Source organism: Rhizoctonia solani, chromosome 16 (assembly GCF_016906535.1).
Source record: "Rhizoctonia solani chromosome 16, complete sequence".
Taxonomy (NCBI): Eukaryota; Fungi; Basidiomycota; class Agaricomycetes; order Cantharellales; family Ceratobasidiaceae; genus Rhizoctonia; species Rhizoctonia solani.
In genome coordinates this window covers 1,455,668-1,482,693 of record NC_057385.1, presented here as the reverse complement: position 1 = coordinate 1,482,693, position 27,026 = coordinate 1,455,668, and the positions used below count along the sequence as shown (strand labels likewise).

The window sequence follows — 27,026 nt, the reverse complement described above, 5'->3', positions numbered from 1 at the left end:
TGGGCGGCATTTGGCTCGACCAAGAGAGTTGTATGCAGGAGCATAGGGGAAGTGCAGTATATAAGGTACTTGAAAGAGGGCCAGTTCAGCATTGACCTCAGCACCCATCCTCAGCGTCGCCAGCTTCTCTCATTGCCAACATGATCCGCTCTCCTCTCGCTCGTATTCTTGCCATTGCTTTCGTCGTGTTATCCTTTAGCATGCTTGTTTGGGGTGCTCCCGTCGAAGCTGGCAAGAACCTGCTTGCCCGTGGTGGTACCTGTTCTGTCGGCTGCACTACCGGGAACCAGGTTGTCGATATTCTAGTCAGGCTCAAGGCAGACATCGCGATTAAACTCGACCTCCTTGGTAAGCTCGTATTGTCCTACACACAAACGCCATTTGACAGATAGCTCTCAGATGCCTGCTACAACACGGAACCGATCCCGCGGGTATTGTTGCGGACATTGTTGTTCTCATCAACGCCGCAGTTGTCCTCATCTTAGCTTGCCTAAGGACTTGTCTCGGGTTACTCAATGGCAAGATTTCATCATTCGTCAACCTCTGCGTTAGCATCGTCATTGTGAGTTGAATTGTTGAGTGGTGTGTGATAGCTTACGCTCTCATCACAGGACATTGCCTCGCATTGTGGCAAGTGGAGTGACAAGCCAAACTTCGATGTCTTCTTGGGTCTCATTGTTGTTATTGACGTGCTCTCAAGGGCTTGCTCTCCGCTTGCGGTGGCCTTCTTGGAACTATTCTTGGGCTGATCGCTGGCTTGTAGGTCATTGACTTTGAGAGACTTGATCATTGTCTGACCGTTTCCTTAGGCTCGGTGGTGCTAACCTCGCATTGCTCCTCAAGGTCAAGTTTAACCTATGCGTTGGTATCCTCGGCCTCTAAGCAGAAGTCAAATACGCGCAACGGTTAACTCCTCCTCGATGAGCTTCTTCGAGCAAAGCGCTTGCACCGTCTCCTCGTTCTTTTAAACCAAATACTTTCCTTTTTCTATTTCTCGCTAGGACTAAGGCAAGCTGGCACAATATCTTTACTTAAAGCGATTGTTACCTTTGTTTGTCTTTTTTTGGGTACCGACTATGTGTCTAAAGAAAAATACGCTTTGATCTCTTTTCATCTTGCGTGAAGTCGTTAAAAGTCGATATCAAGCAAAAAATCGCGCATATCCTCATTTTTGATAGCTTCAAGCTTTAAGAACAGGGCCAAATTTGTGATAGTTGGCACTTGTTTTCCAAGTGCTCCAAGAAATGCCCATTCGTAATAAGCCGAGGGGGAGGTACGAGGGAATCATTCTCAGTAAGGTTATACTCACGGTTCCTAGATCGAAGAGTTCGAAGATTACGCACACATACATTATTCAATCATGCCATGCGATTGTCTCGACATTTCATTTAGTAGTTGAGCCTCTAAAATCCGGCAAGCTTGGCTTGGTGTATGTCTATTGACTTTAGCTACACGCGCGCATCCAGCTCATTGGACATATCCTCATCTTTGGTGCCGGGCTTTATAATAGCACCTCTTCGGATCGCTTGGCTTAGCGAAATCGAGTCTACCAGTGGCTCTCTTCAATTGTAATTGTATCCCAAGCTGTCTGGTGTTCGGTACTAAGCTCACGATGAAATGCAGATGATTGTGGCAGATGCTAGTATCAATTATAAGATTCTCCCACTGGTACTCCGGTGAGTCTATTACCCCCGGCCATTATAGGATATTCGTGCACGGCAGTTAACCGCCGGCAATGGCTGAGTTCATTTCATTATACAACTGGGTCATTTTCGTATTGACAACCTCGGCTCAAGTAACATCCCTATATGCAATACTTGGATAAAGTCACCAAACACTAATGCTATGAAACATTAAACCTTCAAAAGTTCGAGGCCAAGTGGTCCGGCTCCAACTGAGGAACCTCTCCAACCTCGAATCACATGCCATGCATAGATCGCCACCTTCTAAGCCGTGTTTACCCCCATTGGACCATGCAACTCTAGGATTTCCGACAAGAAGCATTCGAAAATCTGCGTATGTACACCGGCTAATTGTTGAGCTAGCTCCGAAAAAATTGACAACTTCGAAAAGTGACAAACGGGACAGCGCGGTGTTTGAGATCAGAGTTGATTTGGGATCGTCTGGTTATTTGTCAACCCAGCTGATCGCTCGACGGCGTTTTCACGCTGTGACACCGAGTGTGTGACAGTATGCGCGCAAGGATCGAGGAGACAGGTGGTTTTGGGTGGCAAGAGTGCTGTATGTCGCTCGAGTTATAGCTGCCCCCGGCACCAGATGGACCGATTTTGTCGTCAGCCTCCGAAACTATGATTCATGTGCCTTGGCCTTTTGGATGTCGTAAGCGCCGAGACCACTCGGTTCACATCCGCTATCGCATCCCGGATGCTCCGCAGATGACCATCTGCTCATTTCTCCACTGCTACAACCTTTACTGAAATTTGGATAAAATGAATCAAGAGGATAAGATAGCGCATATTGTATCGCTCGGGATCCATCGCAGGACTGCGATCTTTGCTTTGCGGGTGAGTAACGAGTGCTGGTCTTACCACTCTGATTAACGTCAAACACCCTTACTGGGGTATGATTACGGTCGCATTTAGCAAAAGAATAACGACCTGGACGCAGCCACAAGTTTCGTAAGTGTGTGGTACTGAATGAGGATGATTTGCTCACCCTTGGTGTGTGTTGTACCCCTGGCGGTCTGGCCAAACTGGCAACGTGACAACTGTAACGACGACTTGGCTTCTCCCTGATCTGACTCGTCAATCCTGCCATCACCTCGCGGGAACATCAACTTTTCTTGTCCAGGCGTTAAGTGGCAAGGCTGCCGACGCTGAGGTGAGACGTCTGCCCCAATCCCGTTGATTCTATTTCAATCTGCGACCGCTACTGTTACTGCTATTCTTTCGCTCTCGATCTTTGCTATTTGCTTTGGACTTCCTGCTATAGCTGTCTGCCCTGTTTTGCTTTGCGCCTTGACAACACAAAATGGGCGATAATAACTATTCCTCATCTTCCCAAACGGTCGAGGCCCCGGATGCCACGATGGTCATTGCTCCTACGCCCAAGTCTGCACGTCGTACGAGTTGGTTTGGATGGCCCAAGAAAGGCCTCAGTGGTCCGCAACGGCCGAACAGTGCGCTTAGTCGGTGGTCGAGGGAGAAGTAGCAGCGTCCACTGGATGGCCTGCTCATACACCCGAAGCGAGTGGCACTCCCTCGACAGCGACAACTAGCACAAGCACAAGCACCACGTCATCCCCCGCAGAGGAACGGAATTCCCCCTTTGACAACTCTCCAGTCACCCCCGTTTCCAATAGCGGCGGATTCCCCCTCTTTACTCGTTCCACCAGCCACGGCAGCCAGAAGTCATCCTCCAGCCATCCTCATCCGGCGGCCTCGATTTGTCCATGAGCCGCACCCACTCGCTCCCATCTGTTAACAATATGTCCATGCTGACCCCTGTTTCTCCATCCTCCCGAACCGCCGCCTCGCCTTCCCCGCTCACACGCCAACTCTCACTCACGGAACTCGACAAAAAGGTACGTCTGTCATCTTTGAATTGTGACCCTTGTTTATCCAGGGGAGATCCCCCGGGTCTCGTGACTTTAATTCAATGCTTTGCCGCTACAATGATTGATCTCGGTTGTTTTGCAGGCTGAACAGCTTATTCTGACCGCAATTGCTCGCAGCACATCCCGCGATGGCGCCACGGGATCATACAGTGTTTCCTCATCTCCCACACAACCCACCCGAGGAGCCGATTCGTCCCTATCACCTCCACCATCTGCTGGCGGTTCTTCCTCAGGCTTCAGCAAAAAGGCCAGCTTTAGCTCCTACCTCGGTTTAGGTGCACTAAGCTTGACGCGCGAGAAAACTCCCAAGCCAGGTGATAATGAACGAGGCCGGAAAGATCGCGAAGACAGAGGAAGGGAGGCACGAGCTCGATCATCATCGCCCTTTCGCCGATTCTCATTTGCCTCGAATGCCAGTGAGGATGGCAATGGTAGCCGTCGTGGACGAAGCCGAGTCCTGGCGCACTTCGTTACACCCAAAGCGATATCGAGTCTGACGTGGGCGAATCTGCGGGGGTCGCTCCCCGGCGTACTGCGTTTAAAGCCAAAGTCCGCAAGGGCAAGAAGCGGGCTAAAAAGGCAGCCGGTCTTGGTGATGACTCTGCCCAAGACCAAACCGAAGAGAACCCGGATGATAAAGACAAGGAAGACGTTAAAGTTCCGGGCGAGCCCGACGATGTCTCCCCCACCGATCCAAGTACATCTCCGTCCACCACCACCAAAGAGGGTTCCGTGCCCGCCTCGTCGACGGCCGGCGATGATGACACAGACTCCGACTCGGACGAATCTTCTGGCTCATGGGACTCGGATGAGGAATCCTGGTCGTCTGGCGACATCCAATTCGACGATCAAACACAACTCAATACGGCACTCAATTCTGAAGCTCTCCAGTCCCCGGAGCTGATGTTGGCCCAGCAAGAAGAGGCAGCAGAGTTCGATTCGGATCCCCTAGGCGAAGGTGTCAATATCGTTCAACCTACGGAGCCCGTGTTTGAAAAGACATACTTTTCTCGCCCCGGTACAACAAACTCTACGTCTGGATCTACCGCCGTGGGTAAAGGGAATGGTCAAGGCGATCAGAGCTCCGCTGGGCCAACTGATGCGATGGGACGTGGTCGGAAAAAGAGCATGCGCCATGACGCACTGGAGTTGACGACCTCTCGCCCAGTCTACGGTCCGAATCGGTGTATGATTATGCTCACGCACGGCAACCCGGACGCAGCCGAACGAGAGGGGAGACGATATGTTGTCGCCTCGGATCTCAGCGAGGAGAGTAGGTATGCTGTCGAGTGGGGGATTGGGACCGTACTGAGGGACGGTGACGAGATGATCGTCGTCAATGTTCAAGAGACCGAGAGTAAACGTAAGCGAACATCATTCTTTCTTCTGATCATCGCCTTGTTAATCTTGTCTTTTAGTTGATGAGGCTACAAACGACAAGTCTCAGAAGATCAAAAACCAGCAGGAGGTGGGTTAGTTCGCTTATGGGCTTGGTCCGCATCCAATGACAAAAACTCCCTTACCTAGCGTCATACACTGACCTACTTGCTGTGCCGCCAAGTTACCGGGCTCCTCCAGCGGACTCGGTTGAACGTTCGCGTATTTTGTCAGGCTATCCATTCAAAGAATAGTCGCCGGATGCTCCTAGGTATGTAATATGTACTGCCTCCACGTGAGACGTCTCACTCTTTGGACAGATTTGATAGATTATACCGAACCTACCATGGCAATTGTCGGTTCACGAGGTCTGAACGCGCTAAAAGGGTTAGTTGGTTTTGTCAATATAACAGTTTCGCCGTAAACTTACGAGTATTTTCCGTTAACCTTATAGGATCCTGCTTGGATCCACTTCGCACTATCTTATTCAGGTATGTTTCGCATTCCATAACTTGAGATTTTGTTTATCCCATCAATGATTTTCGTACACACAAAACTATCCCTCTTTCTGGTCGATCGTTTTTTTGAGAACATCTTATTCATGTGCTAACCCTTTTTTTTGCTGATAGAAATCTTCCGTCCCTGTCATGGTGGCTAGACGTAGACTCAAGCGCCCGGCGAGGCGTGCCGCTCATCTTGAGACTCACAAACGAGTCCCGATCTCCGAGGCTGCGATCGATAAGGCTGGTCCAGGAAAGGCAGAACGGGACGCAGACGCTACTCGCGACCAAATCGAGTCCGAAGAGGCGGAGGACAAGTCTTGAGCAAATTGATAGCTGTGGAGTGTTATTACAGGGCCTTGTTGACAATCATTTGCAAAGTGCTGGTGGGTGGCTGCGCTTTAGGCCTTGGTTTCTGTGAAAGTCTCGTGCAAAACGGGCTATTTGCTTCTACATAAATAGTTATGTCGTTGCTTTTTGTTTGTATTATACACATTATCCCCCTCCCCCCATTCAACATTTACATATGAGCCATGTTGGGTAGAATGGCGTCATAATTCTATGGCGCTTCTGACCACCATGGCCAAGTTTTTCCGTTCCTGGATGACTCTCGTGATGACGATTTGTCGTACATGAAGGCTCCGAACCTCCTGACCCCTGCATGCTCGGCGATGGTCACAAGGGGGCTGAAGGGAACGCAGCATGTCGCGCACTAATACATAATTGGTATTCAAGTTATTCTGGAACCAAATAACCCCCGAAAGGCAATCATTTGGTTCAGATCCACGGAGATCCTGAGCGAAACGCACGCTCGGACTCTGAGAGCGATCAGCTGGAACCAGTAAGCTCGCGTCTTCTCCCCATCAGCTATAGCTGTCGAATGACACGACGCATCAGAGGTGGCAAAGACACACCCCTTGAGGCGCACGAATGAGTACGATCGTGAATTAGGGGTGACTCCAACGTATATATACATATATGTGTGGCTGAGCAGATTTCGCTATAGATGTACGCGTTGGATTTAAGCTCAGGCTATAGTAGGGTTCAAAACGTTGAGCGGTAGTTGGTGGACTGATGAAAGGGTAAGGTGTTGAGTCTTAATCTTTCGATGCCCGGGACCCCAGACTATTTCAGTGAGCGCTGTGCAGAAGTTTTGAGAAAACGTTGATTCAAGTTTGTAAATACGAAGGGGGGGGGGTTCAATCACAGAAAACGGCATCAGGGAAGTGGTAATGTACACGGGAGCGAGAAGTTTCGCAAGGCAGACCATGATCGATTCGGACTCGAGTTACAAAGTTCTATCCAAGCCACTTGTCGTCAAAAGTTGAGACAGATCCCACAGTGGCTGACAATAACATCGTGTGTGCGAGCCAAAGGCTGATCGATACCAAAGTTTTACTCGTCCTCGCGCCATGGGCGGTCAACGTTCCCTTCCTGAACGTCCACATCATCCGCGTTTCCAGCTGGCCCGCCCCCAAGGCTCAAATTCATTGTACGTGTGCGTTCGATAAGCAATGTCAAATCATCCAGTGCTGCAGCGGACCTTTGACCGGCACTGTATGCGTTACCCGCTTCGTTCCCTTCCCATGGAATCGGGCTGCCCTTCCAGCCACCCTCCTGGTGAATGTACGAGAGGAAAGAGCGCCACAACGGGTCGAGGCCAAGGACAGATGCATCTCCGACAATGATCAACAGTGCTTGAGCACGAGTTATGGTGACTGTTTGATTGTCGTAAGCTTGTGAACCGATTACAGGCGCTATTTGCGACAATTACCGTTGAACCTCCTGTCATTGGCAACGAAGCCGAGAGTGTGTCGCAAGTCGAATTCAACTTCGTTAGCGCTGCTCCGAACAGTTGAAACAATGATGACTTTGCGTTCCTGGAGTGAGGGTGTGAGATTTGTTAGAGCCACCAATTTGGGTAAAAGAAAAAAGAAAGAAAAGCTTACTTGTCCCTGGAATTCCTCTACGCTGCCAACTTTTATTCCTTCTCCGTTGCTTCCGCGTAGGATTCTACGGATATGTTGAACTTGCTGGTTATAAGGGGTAATAACCCCAATATCTGTCGTGCTAATATGGGGGCGACGTAAATCACGCAGCATCCTGACATAGTCCTTGACTCGGGAGACTTCCATGGGGTTATACCAGGACGGGGAAGATGCCTCGCGTAAGTCCTGACCTATAGAGTTAAGATGTAAGAAACACAGTTGTGGTAGTAAATCAAAATGTTCTGCACCCGCAATATTCTCAAAAATGATGGGGAATCCGGTGCGACCAAGCTCTGACCAGGCGAGCAGGCTGTTAGTGACGCTCGCAGAGGCGCAGCTCTCGAGTTCGTTATCGTAAAACCTTTCGTTCGAGTACCTCAGATCGCAGGATGGTTGCGCCAATTCTTTGAAAGCTTCACAACTCTGATAGAAATAAGCCGAATGAGAGCCACTTCTCGGGCATTCGAACCGGCGACTTACGTCCTTCCGCGCATGGAAGACGGGTTGTACATGTCCATGTTCATCAGTCTTTCGAGATAACTGAGTCCAAGACCCAATTGAAGTGAGATTGGGGATCTTATTACTGGCCCGAGTTGTCGAGGCTATATGAGGCGCTCTCAGCAATCATCTAGATGGCTATATGCAGTTACCCACATCACCACTAAGAACGATGTTTGTTTCAGAACCAGCGAGAGTCTTGACCGAGATCATCGCTTCAGGCTCACACGCCTGCCCAGCTTCGTCCACAAAAATCCAGTCAAAATGACCTCGAGGAATACCTAGTTGATATGGAACGGACGCGGTAACGCACGTAGCTACAACAACTCGGTAATCTTTCAAGGGCTTGACAGCATTCTGACCATGCTTGCGATACTGGTTATACTCTTCGTCGGCTAATAGAAGCCTATTGACTCCGGGAAATCTAAAACTCCCGTCTCGGACATAAGAGCTTGCTAGTACTTGTGAATGTATGCTATCTGGATCCGGGGTGCGAGAAAGCGCATTGAGCCTGAGCAAATCACCTTGGTGGAGTTTACCACTCTCCAAGAGTTTGCGAGCAATCAAATCGGCTGCGGAGTTACTTGGAGCTGTTGCGAGAACTCTAATGGTGCGATTAGCAAGGAGCAGCTGAAGCATACTTTCAACAGCAGTAACCGTCTTTCCCGTTCCTGGCCTTGAGAGTAGGTCATTAAACAAAGCTGCAGCTCGATAGGTTTTAATTGACTCACGGTCCGAATATAATAAATGGGGGGCTACCGGGAGGGAGACTCAGAATAGACTTAACCGCCAGGAGTTGAGGGGGGTTTTGGTCCACAAGTGGATTCACAGTTCGCACATGTCTCCTCGTCAAATGGGGCTTTTCGTGAACGATAGTAGGAAACAAGGCTCTTGGCTCAGCAAACGCTGTTGCGAGTGCCTGGTGCATGCGCAAGACCGGAATCCTATTAAGGCAGAATCGGACATCGAAGCGAGTTCCGAGAGGAGGTACAAAGCGATGGGCAAAACGAAGCCCGACCTCGTCTTTGCGTACAATGTGGACGTAGCCGATATACCATGTCTTATTGTCGGCCTCTGAGGGTTTATGCGGTCGAACCTTGATAGAGTCCCCTACCAGCACTGAAGGACTAGGAAAAAATAAGAGATATTGTGGAACTAAGCGTACTAGAGTCATACCGTTTCTCAGCGAGCCCAGGGACCTTTAAACTGCATGAAAAGAACTCGTTGTTAATAAAACCCTACACAATGGGGATAGCGCTCACAAGAAATACGAGTTATGTCTAGACAATTCCACGTTTTCTTGATCGTATCGCTCTAGGTCGATTCTGCGGCTTATAAGTCGATAGTGTCATACCTTCCTCGTATACTCACTCTGCCTGATGTTCTTCAATATAGAGCAAAGTCTCCCAGAAGCGACTGTATGACGGCGGGCCGCGCCTATCAAATCCCCGTGCATTCCAGGCAACTGTTTGACTCTGGTCAGCTTGGCGTCTACTCCAGTACGACTTTCCAAAATGATCGCAATGAAAAGGCATAATGGCCTTGGGCAGTTCCACAACCCATTCGATACGTTGACTCGAAGGCTTAATCCCATCGACCAACTTCTCTTCTCGATCCCTTCGAGGTTTTGGGGGAGGCCGTACATATGGAGCCGATGGACGGAGTTGTTCAAGATCTGTAACATTTCCAACTGTTGCTCGAAGTGGACGTGTAATAGTGAAGGATTTGCGGAGGGATTTGTCATGGAAAGTGAGCTCCAGTCGATCAGCAAAGTAACCCCGATGTCCTAGGGATCGGAAGTAAAGAGGTAAAGAAACGAGTCGCTTTAGTGGCAAAGCAATAGGATCCATTTCAGTGACATGAAACCTATATGAATCGATTAATGCGAGAAAGGCTATCAACAAGATCACTTACTGAGGAGAAACCCGGGAAGAGCGTCCTGCTGAGGATGCTAGCCTGGTTGAGTTCAAGGTTATGTCTGCTGGAGTGTTTAGCCGAAGAGTAACAACCTTCTTGATCTCTTGTGCGTTGTTGGGATCGATGGTTCCGAAATCTACTTCAGCGCCTCCGTCGGTAGAATTGGTTCCAACGCCATAGGAGACCTCCACGCCATGTTTGTCCTTCTCAGTCTCCCGCAAAACTGACTGAAAGTTAGCCACTCTTGAGCGCCGAATGTGGCTGTCTTTAGAGATGTGTGAGGCCCAGACTGTTCGTGGAATATTCTGATTGCAAGTATCACATCTAATCGAGTTGATCGGAGCTTCTGCTTCTGTTACCGTATACCAAGGGTCGGGAGTAACATCGAGTTGGGAGAGACGACGTTGATGGGCGCTTCCTTGAGAGTGCTGGTTTAAGGTATATGGGTTAGAGTTGGGGAGAATAACGGAGCACACCAGGCAATTGCTAAGCGTCGGCGTTTTGGTAGCGGCGCGATGCTTGCGACCACCCAAGTGTGATTTAAATGTGCGCTCTGAGTCACAGATGATATTACACGATGAACAGAAGAAATCAAGAATATGAGAGGCCGTGCAGAGGTCCGTATGGCACACGCCATGGGCCAGTAACTCGCTGCACACCGGCATTTAGTAAAGTTAGGGGACAAGGTGCTGGCATAATGCGAAAGAGCCCCATAAGCCGTATTTTATACAAAGGGCTAACCCTTTAGCCACTCGAAGATAGAATAAATGAGGCACTAGCGATGGAAGGCTAAAGGTGCTGAGCCTTTCATCCCAAAAGAAGAGTTCTCAATCGCTCAAGAGTTCCCAAGGTGGCTTGGGGGCACGAGGCAGGACATAGCTTGGACTACAGTTATGATCTGCAAGACAAAAGAGAACGGCGTAAACCTTCGAATCGGAAGTGTTTTGTTAGGGCTACGCAAGGCCGGGTAACATGTGCTCTATTGGGGCTAGAGCAAAGAACGATAGTCCGGTGGCAACTATTGATATCATAGCATATATGATGCTAACTGCCTGATTAGGGAATTCTTAACTCGACTTCAAAATATGCCCTAAATCTAGGCAAAGCGATGATATGATGCCGTTATCTTCCGGTTCTGTACTTGGTTGTTTCTTCAACGCGGTGTGCACCCCAAGCCCACGGGTCGATCTCTGATCGCTACACGTGACACGTGGCACGTGACGCCACGACCATGACCGACAATCCTGAGCCCAAGGGCAAAGGCATTAGCTCGCGCTTTTCGAACATTTTGCGTCGTTCTACTCGTTCTACCTCTGATTTGACTGGCATACACGAACATGATATTGCTTCTGATTACCCGACTGTTAGAAAAGTTATCAAAAACCCAAAAACAATGACTCGAATGACTCCATATCTATTTACGCATCCGATGATTCCGACAAAAAACCCAGAAAAATAGCAAATGTCCCTAACCGTAAGCCTGTATACAAAAATCCTTTCTCTGCCATCCCTAGCGGAGGCACACAAGAGGCAGTCGCTAGCGCGCTAGCCGAAACTGACCGCATCTCGGACTATACCCTTAGCCCACCCCCCACTGTTCCTCTCGTCGCAAGCCCGCCGAGAAGCTCCGTCGTCGCAAACGCAGGCATCACACTGGTCATCAGCTCCTCACAAGAGTCAGAACAGGTTAGAGATGCCGGCGCGGCGCTAGCGCAACTCACGGAATATACGTTGGACGATGAACCCTCTTCTAGCCCTCCCAAAATCACATACGTTGAAGAGAAGGCAGTATCTAGGCCAGGATCAACCACCCCCACCCGAAACCGCACGAGACCCACCGAAAGACAAGTCACCCCCATGGAAGATTGGGTCTTCAGCAGCCAAGAGCTACACTGGTTTAAACGCCTCGAGGCCGGCTACCCCGACAACGAAGCCCTTGAACGCTGCATCAATACTACACCATCACCAACCAAGCCATCGCCAACATCATCGAGAACAGACAACTATATGACGATACCGACGAAGAAAAGAACAGCACGAATTCATTCATTCAAAAAATCGAAAAACTCGGCAACCAATCTCTTCAATCGCAGAAAACGCGCTGTATAACGGCACGGAAGCAGGACCAAGTCGTCCGGAATCACCGATGAAGCAAGACGAAGAGGAGACACACACATGGGCGAACCCGAACCCGGCCCGAACCAACCTAACCCCCTAACCACCGAAATCTGCTGGGGATCCGACGCCAAACCAGCGAGTGGGGAGGATACACAAGCCAACCAGCGCCGACACACCCGGCCATCACCGATCCCACTCATTCCATGCTCCAGGCGATTTTAACCAAGATGGGGCAGCTCGACGACATCAAGTCCCGACTAGACAAGCTCGAAGGCAAATCGCCGCAGGTACACACTGCACAAGCGAGCACGTCTAGAAACAAACATACACCTAACCCAAGTCCTGCCCCAACCGTCAACCCTCCACAAACGCGTCCCAGCTTTGCCAATGTTGCGGCAAAGGCACCAGCCAAAGCCCCGGAGGTCAAGCCTCTAACATTGCCGCAGCCATCAAGAGGGATATCGCCAAACCGGCGCCCGCACAGAGCGACGACAAGAATTTTGTTGTTCGCTTTAAGACTCTACCAGTCACACAACCAAACCCCGAAAGCATATTCGTGGCCATGCGAGAATGCCTTGATGCCGCAAACCGCAACCTCGGCAAGGTAGACTCACCAGAGTCCGATGGTCACTAAAGGCGAGCCTCCATCTTTCATTTTCTAACAATGTCTCCATTACGGCGATTGAAAACGCCATACCTCTGCTCATGGATCGGCTTCGCCTTCCTGAGTACGAATTCGGACCTGAGGTCCCATGGAGCAGACTTGTCGTCACCAACGTCCCCACCGGATGGGCGGCTCTCTCCAACGCATGCGCAACCGCGAGGAGCTAACACAGCTCCTCAACGAAGCCTTCCCTGACTCCGCCAAATTTGGCTCAGTCAAACTTACCCTCGCACCCGACTGGCTAGCAGACCCCGCGCGATTACAAGCCGAGGGACGCAACGCCTCTACTGTCTCGTTTGCCTTCGAAGACGCAGGAGGTCTCACCTCGGCCCGTCTAATGAGCTCACCTACCCTATACATTTACGGCAGGAAATGCGAAATCAAGAAGTTCAACCCAAAACCTCTACTCCAAACCTGCTCGAAATGCGTCCGCTACGGACACACCGAACGCCAATGCCGAACCAAAAAACCCCGCTGCCACAAATGCGGACGTAACAACCACACAACGAAGAACACAACGCGGACAACTGCCCTCGCTGTATCCGTGACGGCAAAGGCAACCCGTGCGAATGCGTCTACTGCACGTCCTGCAGCCTCCACGGCCATCGTTTCAATACCCCTGATTGCCCCAAGATGTCCGAATTCCGACGCCCCATCACGCAAATTGTTGCTAACCGGTCCGCAAACCGCAATGACTGAAAGACACTGCATCCAACTTAACGTCGCAGGCTGCAACCCGCGCATGCACGCCCTGCTCAACGAACCCCTATACGCGCACTTTGACATTTTTATTTTTCAGGACATCTGGTGGGTCGTATTGGCTCCAAAAGAATATCGACCCCACTCTTCATAATATTTATGGCACCACTAACTCTAATAATTTCTTATGCATCATCCCCCCGGGCTTCACCGACGAAAAAGGGCCCAGCGTCGCTATATATCCGAAAAGAGCGCAACATTCATGCCCAATTCTCAAACTGCGTCCCGATTCACCGCGATATCCTCGCAGTTGACCTCTTCCTCGACAACCACAAATTCACCATCGTCAACGTCTACGCACACGGAAAAGAGGCACACAGAACCATAAATCACCTCACCACGAAATCATACCGATCGATCGACCTCTCATCCTCACAGGCGACTTCAACCTCCACCACCCAGACTGGGCCCTAGACGGTTCCAAATGGAAAAACAGACACCCGAACCAAACGGAAAGGAGTTTAGAGATTACGCTGAGTTCAACGACCTCACAATTATGAACCACACCTCGCACCCCACCCGCATTGCTTCTAACCCGCTTCCAACTCTATTATCGATCTTACGTTTCTTAACAATAGGGCCGTCGAGGCGTGGCCCGACTTCAACTGGGAAGTAGACACGCCATCGACCGGCAGATCATCGGCTCGGACCACATGGCCATCACATGGTCATCCAGCCGTTCGATCAAGACGAACCTGTTGAAGAAGCGATTCTCACGTCGCACAGGCCAATCGACCCCAAGCGGGAGGACAAATGGGTCGAAGCATACGCCAAAGCCCTCAAGAAATTTGACCTCCCCGAAGACCCCAATACCGCCGAAGACGCCGACTTGATCACGGGGGCGATCCTGGAGGCCATGTCAACCGCGACGATCAAAACAATGCCCGACGGCAACAAGAAAAGAAAGGTAACGGACCGCCGCGATCCCCATGGTGGAACGCCGAGTGTCAGGCGCGCTCAACGACCTCAAACATAACCCCGAGAACCGCACCCGAGAACACTTCGCTCAACGTTACGCGGCGCCATCAGACGCACGTCGAAGCCACGGAGATCGCATACTCGCCGAAATCCGCACGTCCAAAGTCTTCGAGTCGCTCAAATGGTTCCAGGGGAAGCGCCGGTCCTTACTGCCCCCGATCAAAAGCCCCAATGGAGGCCTCACAGCCACGCACCCGCACCACAAAGCCGAAATCTGGCTAAGCAATTCTTTCCGTCTATTGCCAACCCTAATATATCTCTACATCCACTAGGAATCAGGGCCATGACCAACGCCCATTCCAGGAGATATCCACAGACGAAATTGCTAACGCCATCAAATGCACTTCCAACAAATCCTCCCCTGGCGCATTTGGCTCAAACTACAGGCTCCTCAAATGGGCCTTCTGGTGCAACACTAGTATCTTTGTCAACCTATTCAACCTCTGCTTGAGAATTGGATATCATCCCTCAGTGCTGCGTAACTGCGTCATTGCCCATCCCAAAGCCCGTCGCCAAGACATCACTACCCAAAAACTATCGTCCCATCGCTCTACTAGAGACGCTATCCAAACTTCTAGAGAAGGTTATCACAACTCGAATCACCTCTGAGGCTGGCAAGCATTCACTCATCCCACACAGCCAGTTTGGGGGTAAAGACATCACATCTTGCACCGACGCTGGGCTATGCATGATCCACGACATCAAATCACACTGGAAGTCCACCACAGGGTCTCACTCATCACCCTGGACGTATCTGGATACTTCAACAACGTGGATCACAGGAGGCTAATTTACACTCTGGATTGCATGGGGTACCCATCAAATTTGCAATTGGCTCAGATCTTACCTCAGCCATAGAACTGCGCAATTTAGAGTGGACGTCACCTCTGCCCTCCTAGCCCTCCCACTGTGGGAATTCCCCAAGGTTTCCTCTATCCCCCATTTTATCCTCATTACTCCCCCCACTCCTAATTGCTGCGCAAGACCCACACGCACAGTTCTTTGCCTACATAGACGACTTCACCATTTTGGCGTGGGGGAAGTCTCATGAGTATAATGTGGTACAATGCGGCGGATAGCCATCGGGTGTCTCACATAGCCTCCCACTTGGATTAGAATTTGAAATTGATAAGTCTGACTAATACATTTCTACCGCCACTAACCACTCTTCCAACCCCAGTCTTCACCTACCCTGAATGCAAGAATTATACCATACTGCCCCAAGGATGCATTCGTTGGCTAGGTTTCTACTTAGATAGGAAGCTCAGTTCAAAGAGCATATCTCTAACTCCACCAACAAAGCTAAAGCCATCATAGCTGGACTAGGAATGCTAGCCACACACAGCGCGGACTTACCATCAAACACGCGCGCATCCTATACCTCACCTGCGTCATCCCAATCGGAGCAAAGTCTCCCAGAAGCGACGTATGATGGCGGGCCTGCGCCTATCAAATCCCCGTGCATTCCAGGCAACTGTTTGACTCTGGTCAGCTTGGCGTCTACTCCAGTACGACTTTTCCAAATTGATCGCAATTGAAAAGGCATGATGGCCTTGGGCAGTTCCACAACCCATTCGATACGTTGACTCGAAGGCTTAATCCCATCGACCCAACTTCTCTCTCGATCCCTTCGAGGTTTTGGCGGAGGCCGTACATATGGAGCCGATGGACGGAGTTGTTCAAGATCTGTAACATTTCCAACTGTTGCTCGAAGTGGACGTGTAATAGTGAAGGATTTGCGGAGGGATTTGTCATGGAAAGTGAGCTCCAGTCGATCAGCAAAGTAACCCCGATGTCCTAGGGATCGGAAGTAAAGAGGTAAAGAAACGAGTCGCTTTAGTGGCAAAGCAATAGGATCCATTTCAGTGACATGAAACCTATATGAATCGATTAATGCGAGAAAGGCTATCAACAAGATCACTTACGAGGAGAAACCCGGGAAGAGCGTCCTGCTGAGGATGCTAGCCTGGTTGAGTTTCAGGTTATGTCTGCTGGGAGTGTTTAGCCGAAGAGTAACAACCTTCTTGATCTCTTGTGCGTTGTTGGGATCGATGGTTCCGAAATCTACTTCAGCGCCTCCGTCGTAGAATTGGTTCCAACGCCATGGGAGACCTCCACGCCATGTTTGTCCTTCTCAGTCTCCCGCAAAACTGACTGAAAGTTAGCCACTCTTGAGCGCCGATGTGGCTGTCTTTAGAGATGTGTGAGGCCCATGTTCGTGGAATATTCTGATTGCAAGTATCACATCTAATCGAGTTGATCGGAGCTTCTGCTTCTGTTACCGTATACCAAGGGTCGGGAGTAACATCGAGTTGGGAGAGACGACGTTGATGGGCGCTTCCTTGAGAGTGCTGGTTTAAGGTATATGGTTAGAGTTGGGGAGAATAACGGAGCACACCAGGCAATTGCTAAGCGTCGGCGTTTTGGTAGCGGCGCGATGCTTGCGACCACCCAAGTGTGATTTAAATGTGCGCTCTGAGTCAGATGATATTACACGATGAACAGAAGAAATCAAGAATATGAGAGGCCGTGCAGAGGTCCGTATGGCACACGCCATGGGCTAGTAACTCGCTGCACACCGGCATTTAGTAAGTTAGGGGACAAGGTGCTGGCATAATGCGAAAGAGCCCCATAAGCCGTATTTTATACAAAGGGCTAACCCTTTAGCCACTCGAAGATAGAATAAATGAGGCACTAGCGATGGAAGGCTAAAGGTGCTGAGCCTTTCATCCCAAAAGAAGAGTTCTCAATCGCTCAAGAGTTCCCAAGGTGGCTTGGGGGGCACGAGGCAGGACATAGCTTGGACTACAGTTATGATCTGCAAGACAAAAGAGAACGGCGTAAACCTTCGAATCGGAAGTGTTTTTGTTAGGGCTACGCAAGGCCGGGTAACATGCTCTATTGGGGCTAGAGCAAAGAACGATAGTCCGGTGGCAACTATTGATATCATAGCATATATGATAACTGCCTGATTAGGGAATTCTTAACTCGACTTCAAAAATATGCCCTAAATCTAGGCAAAGCGATGATATGATGCCGTTATCTTCCGGTTCTGTACTTGGTTGTTTCTTCAACGCGGTGTGCACCCCAAGCCCACGGGTCGATCTCTGATCGCTACACGTGACTTGAGGCCTCACGTGAATAATACTTCGCGTTGTGGCTTCCCTAGTGTCGACGCGTCGCTACTATGTAAGTAACAGTCAACGAGACGACCCCAAGAAAGATTACGAGGTGAAACATTATAGGGCGTCCTTAAATAAGCTTGCTATTCGAGGCATCCGCTCTTTCGATGATAAAAGCGTATCTGTAATCGAATTCTATTCTCCCGTGACGGTGATCGTTGGCCACAACGGGAGTGGTAAAACAGTAAGCACTGCGGGACCGAAATAATACTACAAATCCTGACAGGTATTATAGACTATCATTGAGTGTCTGAAGTACGCCACGACAGGGGAACAGCCACCTAATACCCGGGGTGGCGCTTTCGTTCATGACCCCAAGGTGTCAGTTTGCTGCAGTTCTTGCTTTGCCCGATAAGAATGGTGTTCCAAAAAGATGGCAAACGAGAAGAAGTCAAGGCACAGGTTAAGTTACGGTTTTTCGCTGCTAATCGGACTCGCATGCTGGCCGTCCGTAATCTGGCTGTTACGGTGACCAAAGCAAAAATGACCATGAAAACTCTTGAAGGAATATTAGCAACGTCAGATGGTGCTAAAGACAATAATAAGGTGAGCGTGGACATGAGTTTTTAAATTAAATTGACTCTATCTCTCCTCAAGCGCGGTGTCATATCTACAAAATGCGCAGAACTCGATGCAGAGATTCCCCATCTTCTAGGATTAGCAAATCCGTGCTAGAAAATGTCATCTTTTGTCATCAAGAAGATAGTTACTGGCCACTTGCGGAAGCTTCGGTTCTCAAAAAAATTCGACGATATTTTTGAAGCTACACGATACACCAAAGCTCTTGATAACATCAAATCGCTGAGGAAGGAGCGGGTTGCAGATCTAAAAGACAAAGAACGGTTGCATAGTTTGGGTCTGGAGAAGGCACACGCTGATAGGGTAATGTTATGCATTTGCGCCTGGCTCGTTTGTTGTACTGATGATCTAAATAGCTCAAATCTAAGATAGACGAACTTACTAACCAGGTTGCAGAGAAGACTCAGGAGTCAGAGGAACAGAGGCTGGCTTGGACCTCAAGTTGCGGCTACACGAAGTTCTATGACTCCGCTACTCGGTTCCAGCAAATATTTCTAAAAGTGGAGCATTTGGAAGAGCGCCGATCCCAGGTTATCCTGAACATGGAGGAATTGAAGAAAACGGTGACGCTTGTAGATGGTAATTCAAGCTTCGTGCTTGATGTAACATCTAACCTTGACTCGGGTAGACCCAACGGATGTGTTGAAGTCCAAAGTGGACAATTATGACGCCCATTGCGCCAACCAGCGGACCAAACGAGCCACTAAAGCCACCGAATTGCTTCAGGAAGAGGATAGCCTCGCCGAGGCTCGTCAAGATCACCAAGAAGCAGTTAATATGTGTGGTGAAATGCGGGGACAGGCAAAAGTGCGTCAAACTAATACGAATTGCAATATACTCAACGCCAAACGGCATTTTGCCTTTGTACCCGTGCTTTCAATCATCGTATAGAACCACGAACAAAACATTATTCAAAGAGATACAGAAATCAACAATATTGGCACCAAATATGGGATTCGGCCCAATACAAGCGCCAACGGATCTCTGGATAGAGATTCGGTTGTAGAGTTCAATGCCAGACTGGGAGAGATGGCTCGAGCACAGGCACTTGAGCTGGAGCGTTTACAGGTATATATCCCGCGCTCAGTTTCCTGCGATATATTAACTGCTCAACCCTGCAGAATGAATACGAGGTTAAAAGTAACGAATACCAAAGCAGAAAACAGAGCTGCAAACCGAAGAAATGCTCTAAAGCATGAAAAGGAAACTCTGAAGACGCAAATGGTATGCTAGTAATTTTATCCGCTGGTACACTACGATAACCAAGGACCCTTCACTCAGCAACGGAACCGTAGTCAGATATCCACCGCTGAGACGTCGCTTGACACCCTTCGACTGCTCGAAACCGAGTTGAAACTAGCAGCAAGTGCCGTACTAGATGCATACGACCGATTGTCAGCTGCAAAAGCTGCCGCCCAGGAATCTTCATTTGAATCTCAAATTGCGGAGCGCACTAATGCCCTCGGAATAAAGACCGACGAACGTGAGCGTCTTCAGCAAAAGTTAGCTGACCTACAAAGCCAGGCCGAGACGAGGGCTAAGCTTGGATTAAAACGGGCCGATTTCTCGCGCAAGCAAGCTGAAATTGATACCATGTGAATTCGGCTATTTCTCCTGACTGTTTTATTTCACTCATACCTTGGTAGTATCGGTATCCATAATGAACGCTTCAAGGCTATTCTAGGGACCGATGCAGAAGCTGACACCATGGAACGGGACGTAGATCAAGCCTTGATGTGAGTTGATTAATTGGCCATGGCATACAACGCTAATCATCGTTGAGTATCAAGGATAAAGAAATAGCTCGCCTTGAGGCCGATGCCAGTGCAGCCAGTCGCGAAATGCACTCGGTAGAGTCTGCCCTCACATCGTACAGAGAACAAATACGCAAGAAAGAGGCAGAACTCAAAGGTGAACAGGATAATTATTCGGGGATCTTTGTAGCATTCATCAATTTTTTTCAGCGCTGGAGCAACGCATAAAGTCTGGCCTAGCAGACTCTGAACACTCGACTGTTGGCCCTGCGATCAAGGCGGCTCAGGCAGAGCTTGACAACTGGCTCGAGTAGGTGTATGGTACCCATCCATGCTTCTTTTTTGTATTGAACATGAGAAGAGAGATAGGTCAGCATGAAGGCGCAGGTCATTTCTACTCCAAAATCCTCAAGGATGGGAAAACTCACAAAAAATGTGTTATTTGCAACCGCAAGATGGATGAGGATCAACTTATTGAGTTTGAAAAAACTGTGAGTACCTTTCGTTGTCTAGTTTTTATATTGGGCATTATCTTACCGTATCGTTTGCAGGTTGGTGGCCATATTCAAAAGCGCGACACTAAGTACCTTGAAGAATGCAAGCAAGCCGTGAGGATTGGGCTGCTGAAGTGGGAAGACTGCAGGCGCTTTTGCCTGTGGAGGAGACTCGGGACAAATTGCGAGATGAAGAATTACCCACAATGCAAATACGCGCAGAAGAACTCGATTCAAAGACAGCCAAGGCGACGGCGGAGGCACAGGAGGTATGTGACGCCAAGCTGGGTGAATTTCATGGCTTTCTTAAAATTGCCATAGACCGAAACTGCGGTGAAAGCCGTCAAGTCATTCAGAAAGAACTGCAGTCTCTCAAAAGCCAAGCAGGTTTCATCACACGAACCCAGCAGGAGGTTCAAGTCCCTGCAACGTGAAATTCAGCAGCACGAGCGGGATCTAGCAGCCACAGGATCTACACAAACCGCTGAAGAAGTACAAGCTGAAATCGATCAATGCGGGGCACACATGTAAGTGCATATTCTACCCAACGTTCGCCTGAGATTGAAATTGTCGACCTCACAGCAAAACTCTAGACCGTGAACGGACATCCCTGATGGCTGAACGAGACCGACAGTATCAAACACTACGAACCCTCGAAAACGAGTATTCCTCAAGGCAGCTTGAAGAAAGCGAGTTAAAGAATAGAATGAAAGACCAGGACTCGATCACCAAGGAAATTGAAACGCTTACCAAAGATAATCTAGAGGCCAGTGCCAGGCTCAAGGTTCGTGAATAGACCCAGTAATCGAATTAAACCATCTACTAATACCTGGTCGCAACACTTTCAGGCAATAGACGGTAAATTGGCCGGAGCACAGCAACCTCTACAGAGACTAGAACAGGAGCAGAAAAGGTTTCAGTCTGAGCATAATTCAACAATCTCATTGGTTCTCGTAAGGTCCAAGAACTCAATTCGGCCATCGACCGCCTAGAAAATATTTCGGCACCGATCGAAAGGTCTAAGTTTTTGGATGTTTCCAAGAACAGATATGCTGAATCTACGGAAATTTTAGATATATTCGTGAGCGAAAGGACCGTGCGTTAAGACAATGCGAAACCCGAGTTTCCGAAGCTGCTATTAGCATCGCTGAGCTCGAGCAGTCGGTACAGGAACTCCGCGAGGAATTAGCAGAGATAGACAGGGAAATACATGAAGCGGGGGCCACACTCGCCAAATTTCGAGATAACTTGAGTTTGAGGAAGATGAAACAGGATATCGAGAACATACAAACAGAGATCGCCCAACACGACTTGGAGCAGGCCGGAGCTGCCAAGGCGCAATTTGACGAGAGATATCAAATCGAGAAGGACAAGGAGAATAAATTACGATCGAAAGTAAGTGTTCGATTTACTGAGATAATGGATATCCCTCGAATATTTTGTTTAGCAAGCGCGGTTGGCCGGAGAACTTGGGATACTGAAGAGCCAGCTCAAGAGTTCTAAACAAGAACTTGCCAGTCAATTCCAAGGCATTAACGAAAAGTATACCAAGCAGCTGGTTCAAGTCAAGGTCTGCGTGTTGTCCTTGTGTCCTATTTATATGTCTAAAATATTCAGCGGTAGATGGCCGATATGGCGAACAACGACTTGGAAAAGTATGCTAAAGCATTGGATAAGTAGGCTCGCTTCCAAAACCACCTACCCTATGATTAATCGATGAACCAGTGCTATCATGAAATACCATGCGTTGAAGATGGAAGAGGTTAACGACACCATGCGTCATCTTTGGAACAAGACCTACCAAGGCACTGGTGGGTGGCCCACTGGTTTTAGGTTTTGAAATCTCACGTTCAACTATACTAAGATATTGATGGAATTAAAATCGTCTCGGATCCTGACGGTGGTGGCGCTGGAACTAAAAAAGCATCATACAATTATCGGGTGAGCCACACAATGCTAATTCTGGAAGTAGATTAAACCAACTGAATGTGTTTAGGTAGTGATGATGAAAGACCAAGTTGAGATGGACATGCGTGGCCGCTGTAGCGCTGGCCAGAAGATGCTTGCTTCCATTATCATCCGGCTGGCCCTGTCTGATTCATTTGGCCAGAACTGCGGTATCCTTGCTCTTGATGAGCCGACCAACGCTCTTGATACTGAAAATATTGATGCCCTTGCAAGCAGCTTGGTAGACATTATCAACGAGCGAAGGCACTTAAGTAACTTCCAGCTTATCATCATCACCCACGACGAGAGCTTCTTGCGGAAATTGGGACAGGCCGAAGTGATGGAGTATTATTGGTATGTTTTTATTTCAAGGGAAAGATGTATGCCTTACAGTTTAATAGGCGTGTATCACGAGACAGTCGACAGAAATCCGTAATTGAGAGGCAACGATTCAACTGAGAAGCATCCGTTATCGCTTGCCTCGCTTACTCTTGTTACGCCCATCTATCTACGATGTATGACACCTAATCTTTTTTCTCGTCCCCCTTTGTCCCGCGTAGTTTTCCCGTGGCCCCTTGCTTGCTTTTCGATGGCTTCGAGGAAAGGATGTATACCCAACCCAGCCTCAACCGGCATCCCCAAACTGGTGACTAATCCACCCAAAAGTCCAGTAGATAGCGCCTGGTCGAGCGAACGCACAGACGAGCGAAAGGGAGCAGACGCCACAGTTTGTTTCATTACTTCTTGTAACGGAACCTGCGTGGCATAGGGGGAAGAAAGCAGTTCTACGGGTAGAAACTGTGTGAGAGAATTCACTACTTCGGAATCTTGCAAAACTGTGGCCAATATGGAAGGTGTAAGAATATCCGAGAGCGCCACATCTTCAAAAAAGACTCCATAAATGGGTCGCAAGAAGAACTATGTAGAACTTACCTGGAGCCACCCCTGCACGGCTGTGCCCTTGTAAGTTACGGAGGATTTCTTGGACAACTGAGTTGAGCTGCTCAGGATTGAGAGGCCCAGTAGGAGCCTGTACACTATTGTTTGATGCTCTAATAGATGAGCCTCTGTCGAGCTAAGTAAACAAGCGACACGGTCGTAATGAGCATAATAGGTTGCTACTCACATGCTTTCTGTAGGGCCGCTGAGTGATTCTGAATCAAAATTTAACATTATGTTATTGATTTTCTCTATATGACTTGTGTCTTGCGCACTATCGGGGTCCTAACAGGTCGCATTAGTTTAATTCGAACAGTACTATCAAGCAAATTTACCTGTAGCCAAAACTAAAGTTTAAAGTAGCATGTAAGATTACGAGAAGTTGTCTTACTGGTAAATATTTTTACTCACGAAATGCAACTGATCTGATGATTGGAACTTCAGAACATACATGCGCACCGAAGGGTCTTCAGAAATTCTCTCTAACTTCGCATCGGAGGGGAAAATGACAAGTCCTGTGAATTTCACATTGTCCAAATTGTTACAGAAGGCGAATGTTGTAAATATTGTTGAATTAGCAATTTACATAGGAGATTATACGTACTAGGTCCTCCCTTGTTGATATGTCACCATCGCGCGCGCGCCACCGAAGGTACAACAGATCATCATCTCCTGCTTCGAGAACTAGTGTGCCTCTGGTCGATTCGGAATCAATAAAGTTTGACCCCTCTCTTCGGAACGCCCTCCCGCTTTGATACTAAATAATTCGGTCATCGATGTGGGAGTAATTTAGGATGAGCTGATTAGCACGTGACCTATTTCTTGTAGGGTTGGTGCTGAAAAGTACCGATGGGTTGGAGTATGCACTTATATAGTATAACAAGCGGCCCCGACTTACCCGATGACCGAACCCAACCCAAAAGGTGCCCGAAAACATCCCATGTAGTAGCACCTTACAGGTACCAGGAAACCGTATTTGTTGTACGTGAAAGCCTAATAATAGTTGTAGCTACCGTAGTAGCTACTATCATTTCAACGGCGACTTCTCGTCTTCCTATTCTCACCTCCTAAATAAAAATTTCCGTTGTTCAAATGTCGGCATCCCTTTATCAGAGTCTCCTTCTAGCTCCACATTCGACCTTTGGAAAGTGTAAACACAACAGCGCTAAGACCCGCCTAAGTCGGCCTTAAGATTGGATGTCCATGTGTTTATTCCTAGTCTTGACATTTTAGCGCTATAAGCCGGATGGGTTTCTTAAATTCGCCGATCTACATATAAAGTTTTGATGCGGCTGCATTTACCTTTCAGTGCCACCAATTTCCAATCAGCTTGCTCATAACTCTGGTTTGAGAGCCACTGGAACGGTTGAGCATGAATGCTGGGTTGGATTTACCGGCCTTGATCATATAATTTTCGCTACGTGTCGCGGCTCCGGCTTGTAGTGTCACGGCATGGTTTTCAACACCATACGGGGTTTAAAGGGCTCGACCGGAGAACTTGTAAGAGCAATACTACCGGCCTCCCACCTGCCTATCTCCAAAGCTCGCAGTATGAAAAGACCGGTTTCTGTTCCCCTCCACGAGCTCCATGCGTAAGTGTCATACCACCTCACTCTATACTACGTTTCCTATTGGAATCGTAACCCTCTTTAGGAAGTCTGGGCACGCATGCCAGATCACACTTCAGCCTCTGGAGAAAGCGATGTTGAGTTGATGGCCATCGTCGTTGACTCTCAGAACCATGGTCATTGTAACCAATCTGTGTGTACAATTTCAAAGAAGGTTAATTTAGTTTTGTGATTGACATGGATAGAATAGTCTAGAGTTTACACTTGTATGGCTCCTGAATCGCGAGACGTTTGGTCAACTTCCACAGATGAGGTCGTTCACGGAGTCCGTTCAGTACGGCCATCTCTGAGCGAGGGCGCGGCCTTCAAGGTAAGCATGTTGCAACAACCTCAATCAATCACCAGAAAACTACCTGCTCCTGGTCTCGGTCGGCTATCAAAATTCTGATATCTTAATTTATTTTATAGTACCATCAGGTTGTTGGTGTGATGCCCAACGTAGAGTGGTGGCAGAATTACGATGGATCGCGTGCGACAAAGAAAGGAGTCATCCTTGCAGGGTGGTGCGAAAGAGAGAATGTAAGTGAACTACGAATCAAATGGTTTTATAGGACAGTGCGGTCGCGCAGCCTGTGGCGATAAGTCTCGTACTAACCTTGCTATTCTATTCCAGGACGACCCTCAAGCTAGGAAACGGTACACGTACTGGGTACGTTGCGAGCGTGATGGGGCACGCCCAACGCAGCGTTGGTACGAGCAACACGAGCTATTTACATTGCCAGACAAAGTATTCACCGGCAAGCTTTCACTGAAAAAGGCTCTAGCATGATACGAGTATATGCACACAGTAGATAGTTGGAAAAGTACCTTAAACGCACATGCCACTATGCTCCTTAGTTTAATTTGAATCTTTTGTATTTCATGTTCCCTCGTTCGTTCCACGTATTGTAGTACTTTTGCTATCCATCTACTATCTATATTTGTTATTTAAAATCACCCTGATTCATCATCTTCTGAGAGCAAAAGGGCCAACACTTAGTTCTGATCCGTTGACTCAGGAAGGGATATGGCGGAATGGTCTAGGCTGTTAAGCAGTGTGCTATAGTATGATTAGTTAAGGAGCCAAGATTTATACCCCTGCCACCGATCCATTATGTTTTGTTTCTAAACCGAATTGAATAAATTTGGTATTAATCTGATCCAACGTATATGAGCGCCAAATCCGAATTCGCTCACTCTAGTAGGTTCACATGGCCAGTTGAGATCGGCCATACCATGATTGACGAAATCGCAGCATTGAAATGTTATTTGAAGTATCCACAACTTTTCTCGAATGGGCAGCACGTGCCAAGAACCTGGCCATTCCTGATATGCTTGATTGAAAATCAATCGGGTGTTAAACAGATGGAATGCCTATTGTAAAGGACTACTGCGTGCTGGGTATATTGGCAAAGCTACGAAAAAACAGGACCAATCCAATCCAGGTCGCATCGATGCCCAAACCAGTCAAATTAGGTAGTTCTTGATCTGGATCTACATTCAAGTTTGTACAAGATTTCAACATGGTCATAGCTACTGTACTCTGATTCAGCCTAGACTTAGCAACTGCAAATATATGAAACATATAGTTGATTGGAGGATACCCTTGGCAAGCAACACCGGGATCAATGCATCCCAACAATCATCCTAGGAATATCATTTGTTTGACGTTAATTGAGCATGTTTGATACTAAAATGCCAATCTGGACGATCAGGAGATACGCCGCCACACGAGCGGCTGCCATAGGCAGTCTCCAGATTACGTACATATCCTTCCTCGGAGACCTCGTGGGAATTACGCCCTCGTTTCGATCGATCGGGTTGAGTCGCAACCTTCCACTACTATCGTATTCGGCGACTCCATGATATTGCATGAGTGTGGATACATTGCAACGATTGCTACCCCTTAATGGTTACTGAATAGCGTTGTAGTCTAGCAGCTAAAGCTAATTCTGCGAGCCAGTGTCTGGCATTGCTCGCAACGGGAACAACGGTTACATCCAGGGGATGTGCATGGCCGCAGAATAACGTTCCTGAATGTAATACCCCAGCTCCACAGTCCAAATTCTCGAACAATCAAAGATGTACATATATCCAGCAACCATTGTTATGATGTCTGGGTACCTATTCTAACTATTGATTCCGGGC

General features: G+C 48.5%; 11 protein-coding genes across 11 annotated transcripts; 8 read left to right on the top strand and 3 right to left on the bottom strand.

Moving 5' to 3' along the window:
* Positions 1–140: 140 nt before the first annotated feature.
* RhiXN_01711 (uncharacterized protein) lies at positions 141–882 on the top strand (the record flags this gene model as incomplete). Its single annotated transcript, XM_043321530.1, has 5 exons — positions 141–348; positions 393–562; positions 612–659; positions 701–759; positions 810–882. 5 exons carry the CDS (start codon positions 141–143, stop codon positions 880–882), a joined length of 558 nt encoding a protein of 185 aa, XP_043187353.1.
* A 2,109-nt stretch (positions 883–2,991) lies between these two features.
* Positions 2,992–5,778, top strand: RhiXN_01710 (stress protein A family protein; the record flags this gene model as incomplete). Its single annotated transcript, XM_043321529.1, has 10 exons — positions 2,992–3,148; positions 3,208–3,311; positions 3,365–3,544; positions 3,660–4,068; positions 4,122–4,940; positions 4,996–5,045; positions 5,105–5,225; positions 5,275–5,341; positions 5,409–5,445; positions 5,584–5,778. 10 exons carry the CDS (start codon positions 2,992–2,994, stop codon positions 5,776–5,778), a joined length of 2,139 nt encoding a protein of 712 aa, XP_043187352.1.
* A 1,071-nt stretch (positions 5,779–6,849) lies between these two features.
* RhiXN_01709 (helicase domain-containing protein) lies at positions 6,850–10,522 on the bottom strand (the record flags this gene model as incomplete). Its single annotated transcript, XM_043321528.1, has 12 exons — positions 6,850–7,172; positions 7,229–7,334; positions 7,404–7,633; positions 7,691–7,865; positions 7,923–8,044; positions 8,093–8,616; positions 8,672–9,067; positions 9,117–9,146; positions 9,203–9,265; positions 9,312–9,806; positions 9,855–10,285; positions 10,334–10,522. The coding sequence occupies 12 exons, from the start codon at positions 10,520–10,522 to the stop codon at positions 6,850–6,852; spliced, it is 3,084 nt and encodes a 1,027-aa protein (XP_043187351.1).
* A 566-nt stretch (positions 10,523–11,088) lies between these two features.
* Positions 11,089–11,966, top strand: RhiXN_01708 (uncharacterized protein; the record flags this gene model as incomplete). Its single annotated transcript, XM_043321527.1, has 2 exons — positions 11,089–11,220; positions 11,337–11,966. The coding sequence occupies 2 exons, from the start codon at positions 11,089–11,091 to the stop codon at positions 11,964–11,966; spliced, it is 762 nt and encodes a 253-aa protein (XP_043187350.1).
* Positions 11,967–12,178: 212 nt separating this feature from the next.
* Positions 12,179–12,609, top strand: RhiXN_01707 (uncharacterized protein; the record flags this gene model as incomplete). Its single annotated transcript, XM_043321526.1, has 2 exons — positions 12,179–12,262; positions 12,316–12,609. The coding sequence occupies 2 exons, from the start codon at positions 12,179–12,181 to the stop codon at positions 12,607–12,609; spliced, it is 378 nt and encodes a 125-aa protein (XP_043187349.1).
* A 154-nt stretch (positions 12,610–12,763) lies between these two features.
* On the top strand, positions 12,764–14,014 carry RhiXN_01706 (uncharacterized protein; the record flags this gene model as incomplete). Its single annotated transcript, XM_043321525.1, has 2 exons — positions 12,764–13,446; positions 13,777–14,014. 2 exons carry the CDS (start codon positions 12,764–12,766, stop codon positions 14,012–14,014), a joined length of 921 nt encoding a protein of 306 aa, XP_043187348.1.
* Positions 14,015–14,062: 48 nt separating this feature from the next.
* On the top strand, positions 14,063–14,985 carry RhiXN_01705 (uncharacterized protein; the record flags this gene model as incomplete). The annotated part of the gene is made up of 3 exons (XM_043321524.1): positions 14,063–14,344; positions 14,382–14,518; positions 14,649–14,985. 3 exons carry the CDS (start codon positions 14,063–14,065, stop codon positions 14,983–14,985), a joined length of 756 nt encoding a protein of 251 aa, XP_043187347.1.
* Positions 14,986–15,751: 766 nt separating this feature from the next.
* RhiXN_01704 (RNA helicase) lies at positions 15,752–16,933 on the bottom strand (the record flags this gene model as incomplete). The annotated part of the gene is made up of 4 exons (XM_043321523.1): positions 15,752–16,253; positions 16,302–16,440; positions 16,532–16,727; positions 16,775–16,933. The coding sequence occupies 4 exons, from the start codon at positions 16,931–16,933 to the stop codon at positions 15,752–15,754; spliced, it is 996 nt and encodes a 331-aa protein (XP_043187346.1).
* Positions 16,934–17,915: 982 nt separating this feature from the next.
* Positions 17,916–22,791, top strand: RhiXN_01703 (DNA repair protein RAD50; the record flags this gene model as incomplete). The annotated part of the gene is made up of 22 exons (XM_043321522.1): positions 17,916–18,104; positions 18,234–18,440; positions 18,494–18,716; positions 18,766–18,944; positions 19,029–19,361; positions 19,419–19,732; positions 19,784–19,873; positions 19,921–20,048; positions 20,102–20,201; positions 20,253–20,382; positions 20,443–20,474; positions 20,528–20,654; positions 20,707–20,912; positions 20,968–21,169; positions 21,234–21,338; positions 21,478–21,780; positions 21,833–21,955; positions 22,009–22,061; positions 22,111–22,196; positions 22,250–22,326; positions 22,382–22,686; positions 22,734–22,791. 22 exons carry the CDS (start codon positions 17,916–17,918, stop codon positions 22,789–22,791), a joined length of 3,570 nt encoding a protein of 1,189 aa, XP_043187345.1.
* Positions 22,792–22,836: 45 nt separating this feature from the next.
* On the bottom strand, positions 22,837–23,724 carry RhiXN_01702 (proteasome complex subunit rpn13 ubiquitin receptor domain-containing protein; the record flags this gene model as incomplete). The annotated part of the gene is made up of 6 exons (XM_043321521.1): positions 22,837–23,213; positions 23,266–23,399; positions 23,459–23,486; positions 23,547–23,556; positions 23,607–23,618; positions 23,683–23,724. 6 exons carry the CDS (start codon positions 23,722–23,724, stop codon positions 22,837–22,839), a joined length of 603 nt encoding a protein of 200 aa, XP_043187344.1.
* Positions 23,725–24,939: 1,215 nt separating this feature from the next.
* On the top strand, positions 24,940–25,668 carry RhiXN_01701 (uncharacterized protein; the record flags this gene model as incomplete). The annotated part of the gene is made up of 4 exons (XM_043321520.1): positions 24,940–25,032; positions 25,090–25,209; positions 25,308–25,418; positions 25,513–25,668. The coding sequence occupies 4 exons, from the start codon at positions 24,940–24,942 to the stop codon at positions 25,666–25,668; spliced, it is 480 nt and encodes a 159-aa protein (XP_043187343.1).
* Between the last annotated feature and the right edge of the window lie 1,358 nt (positions 25,669–27,026).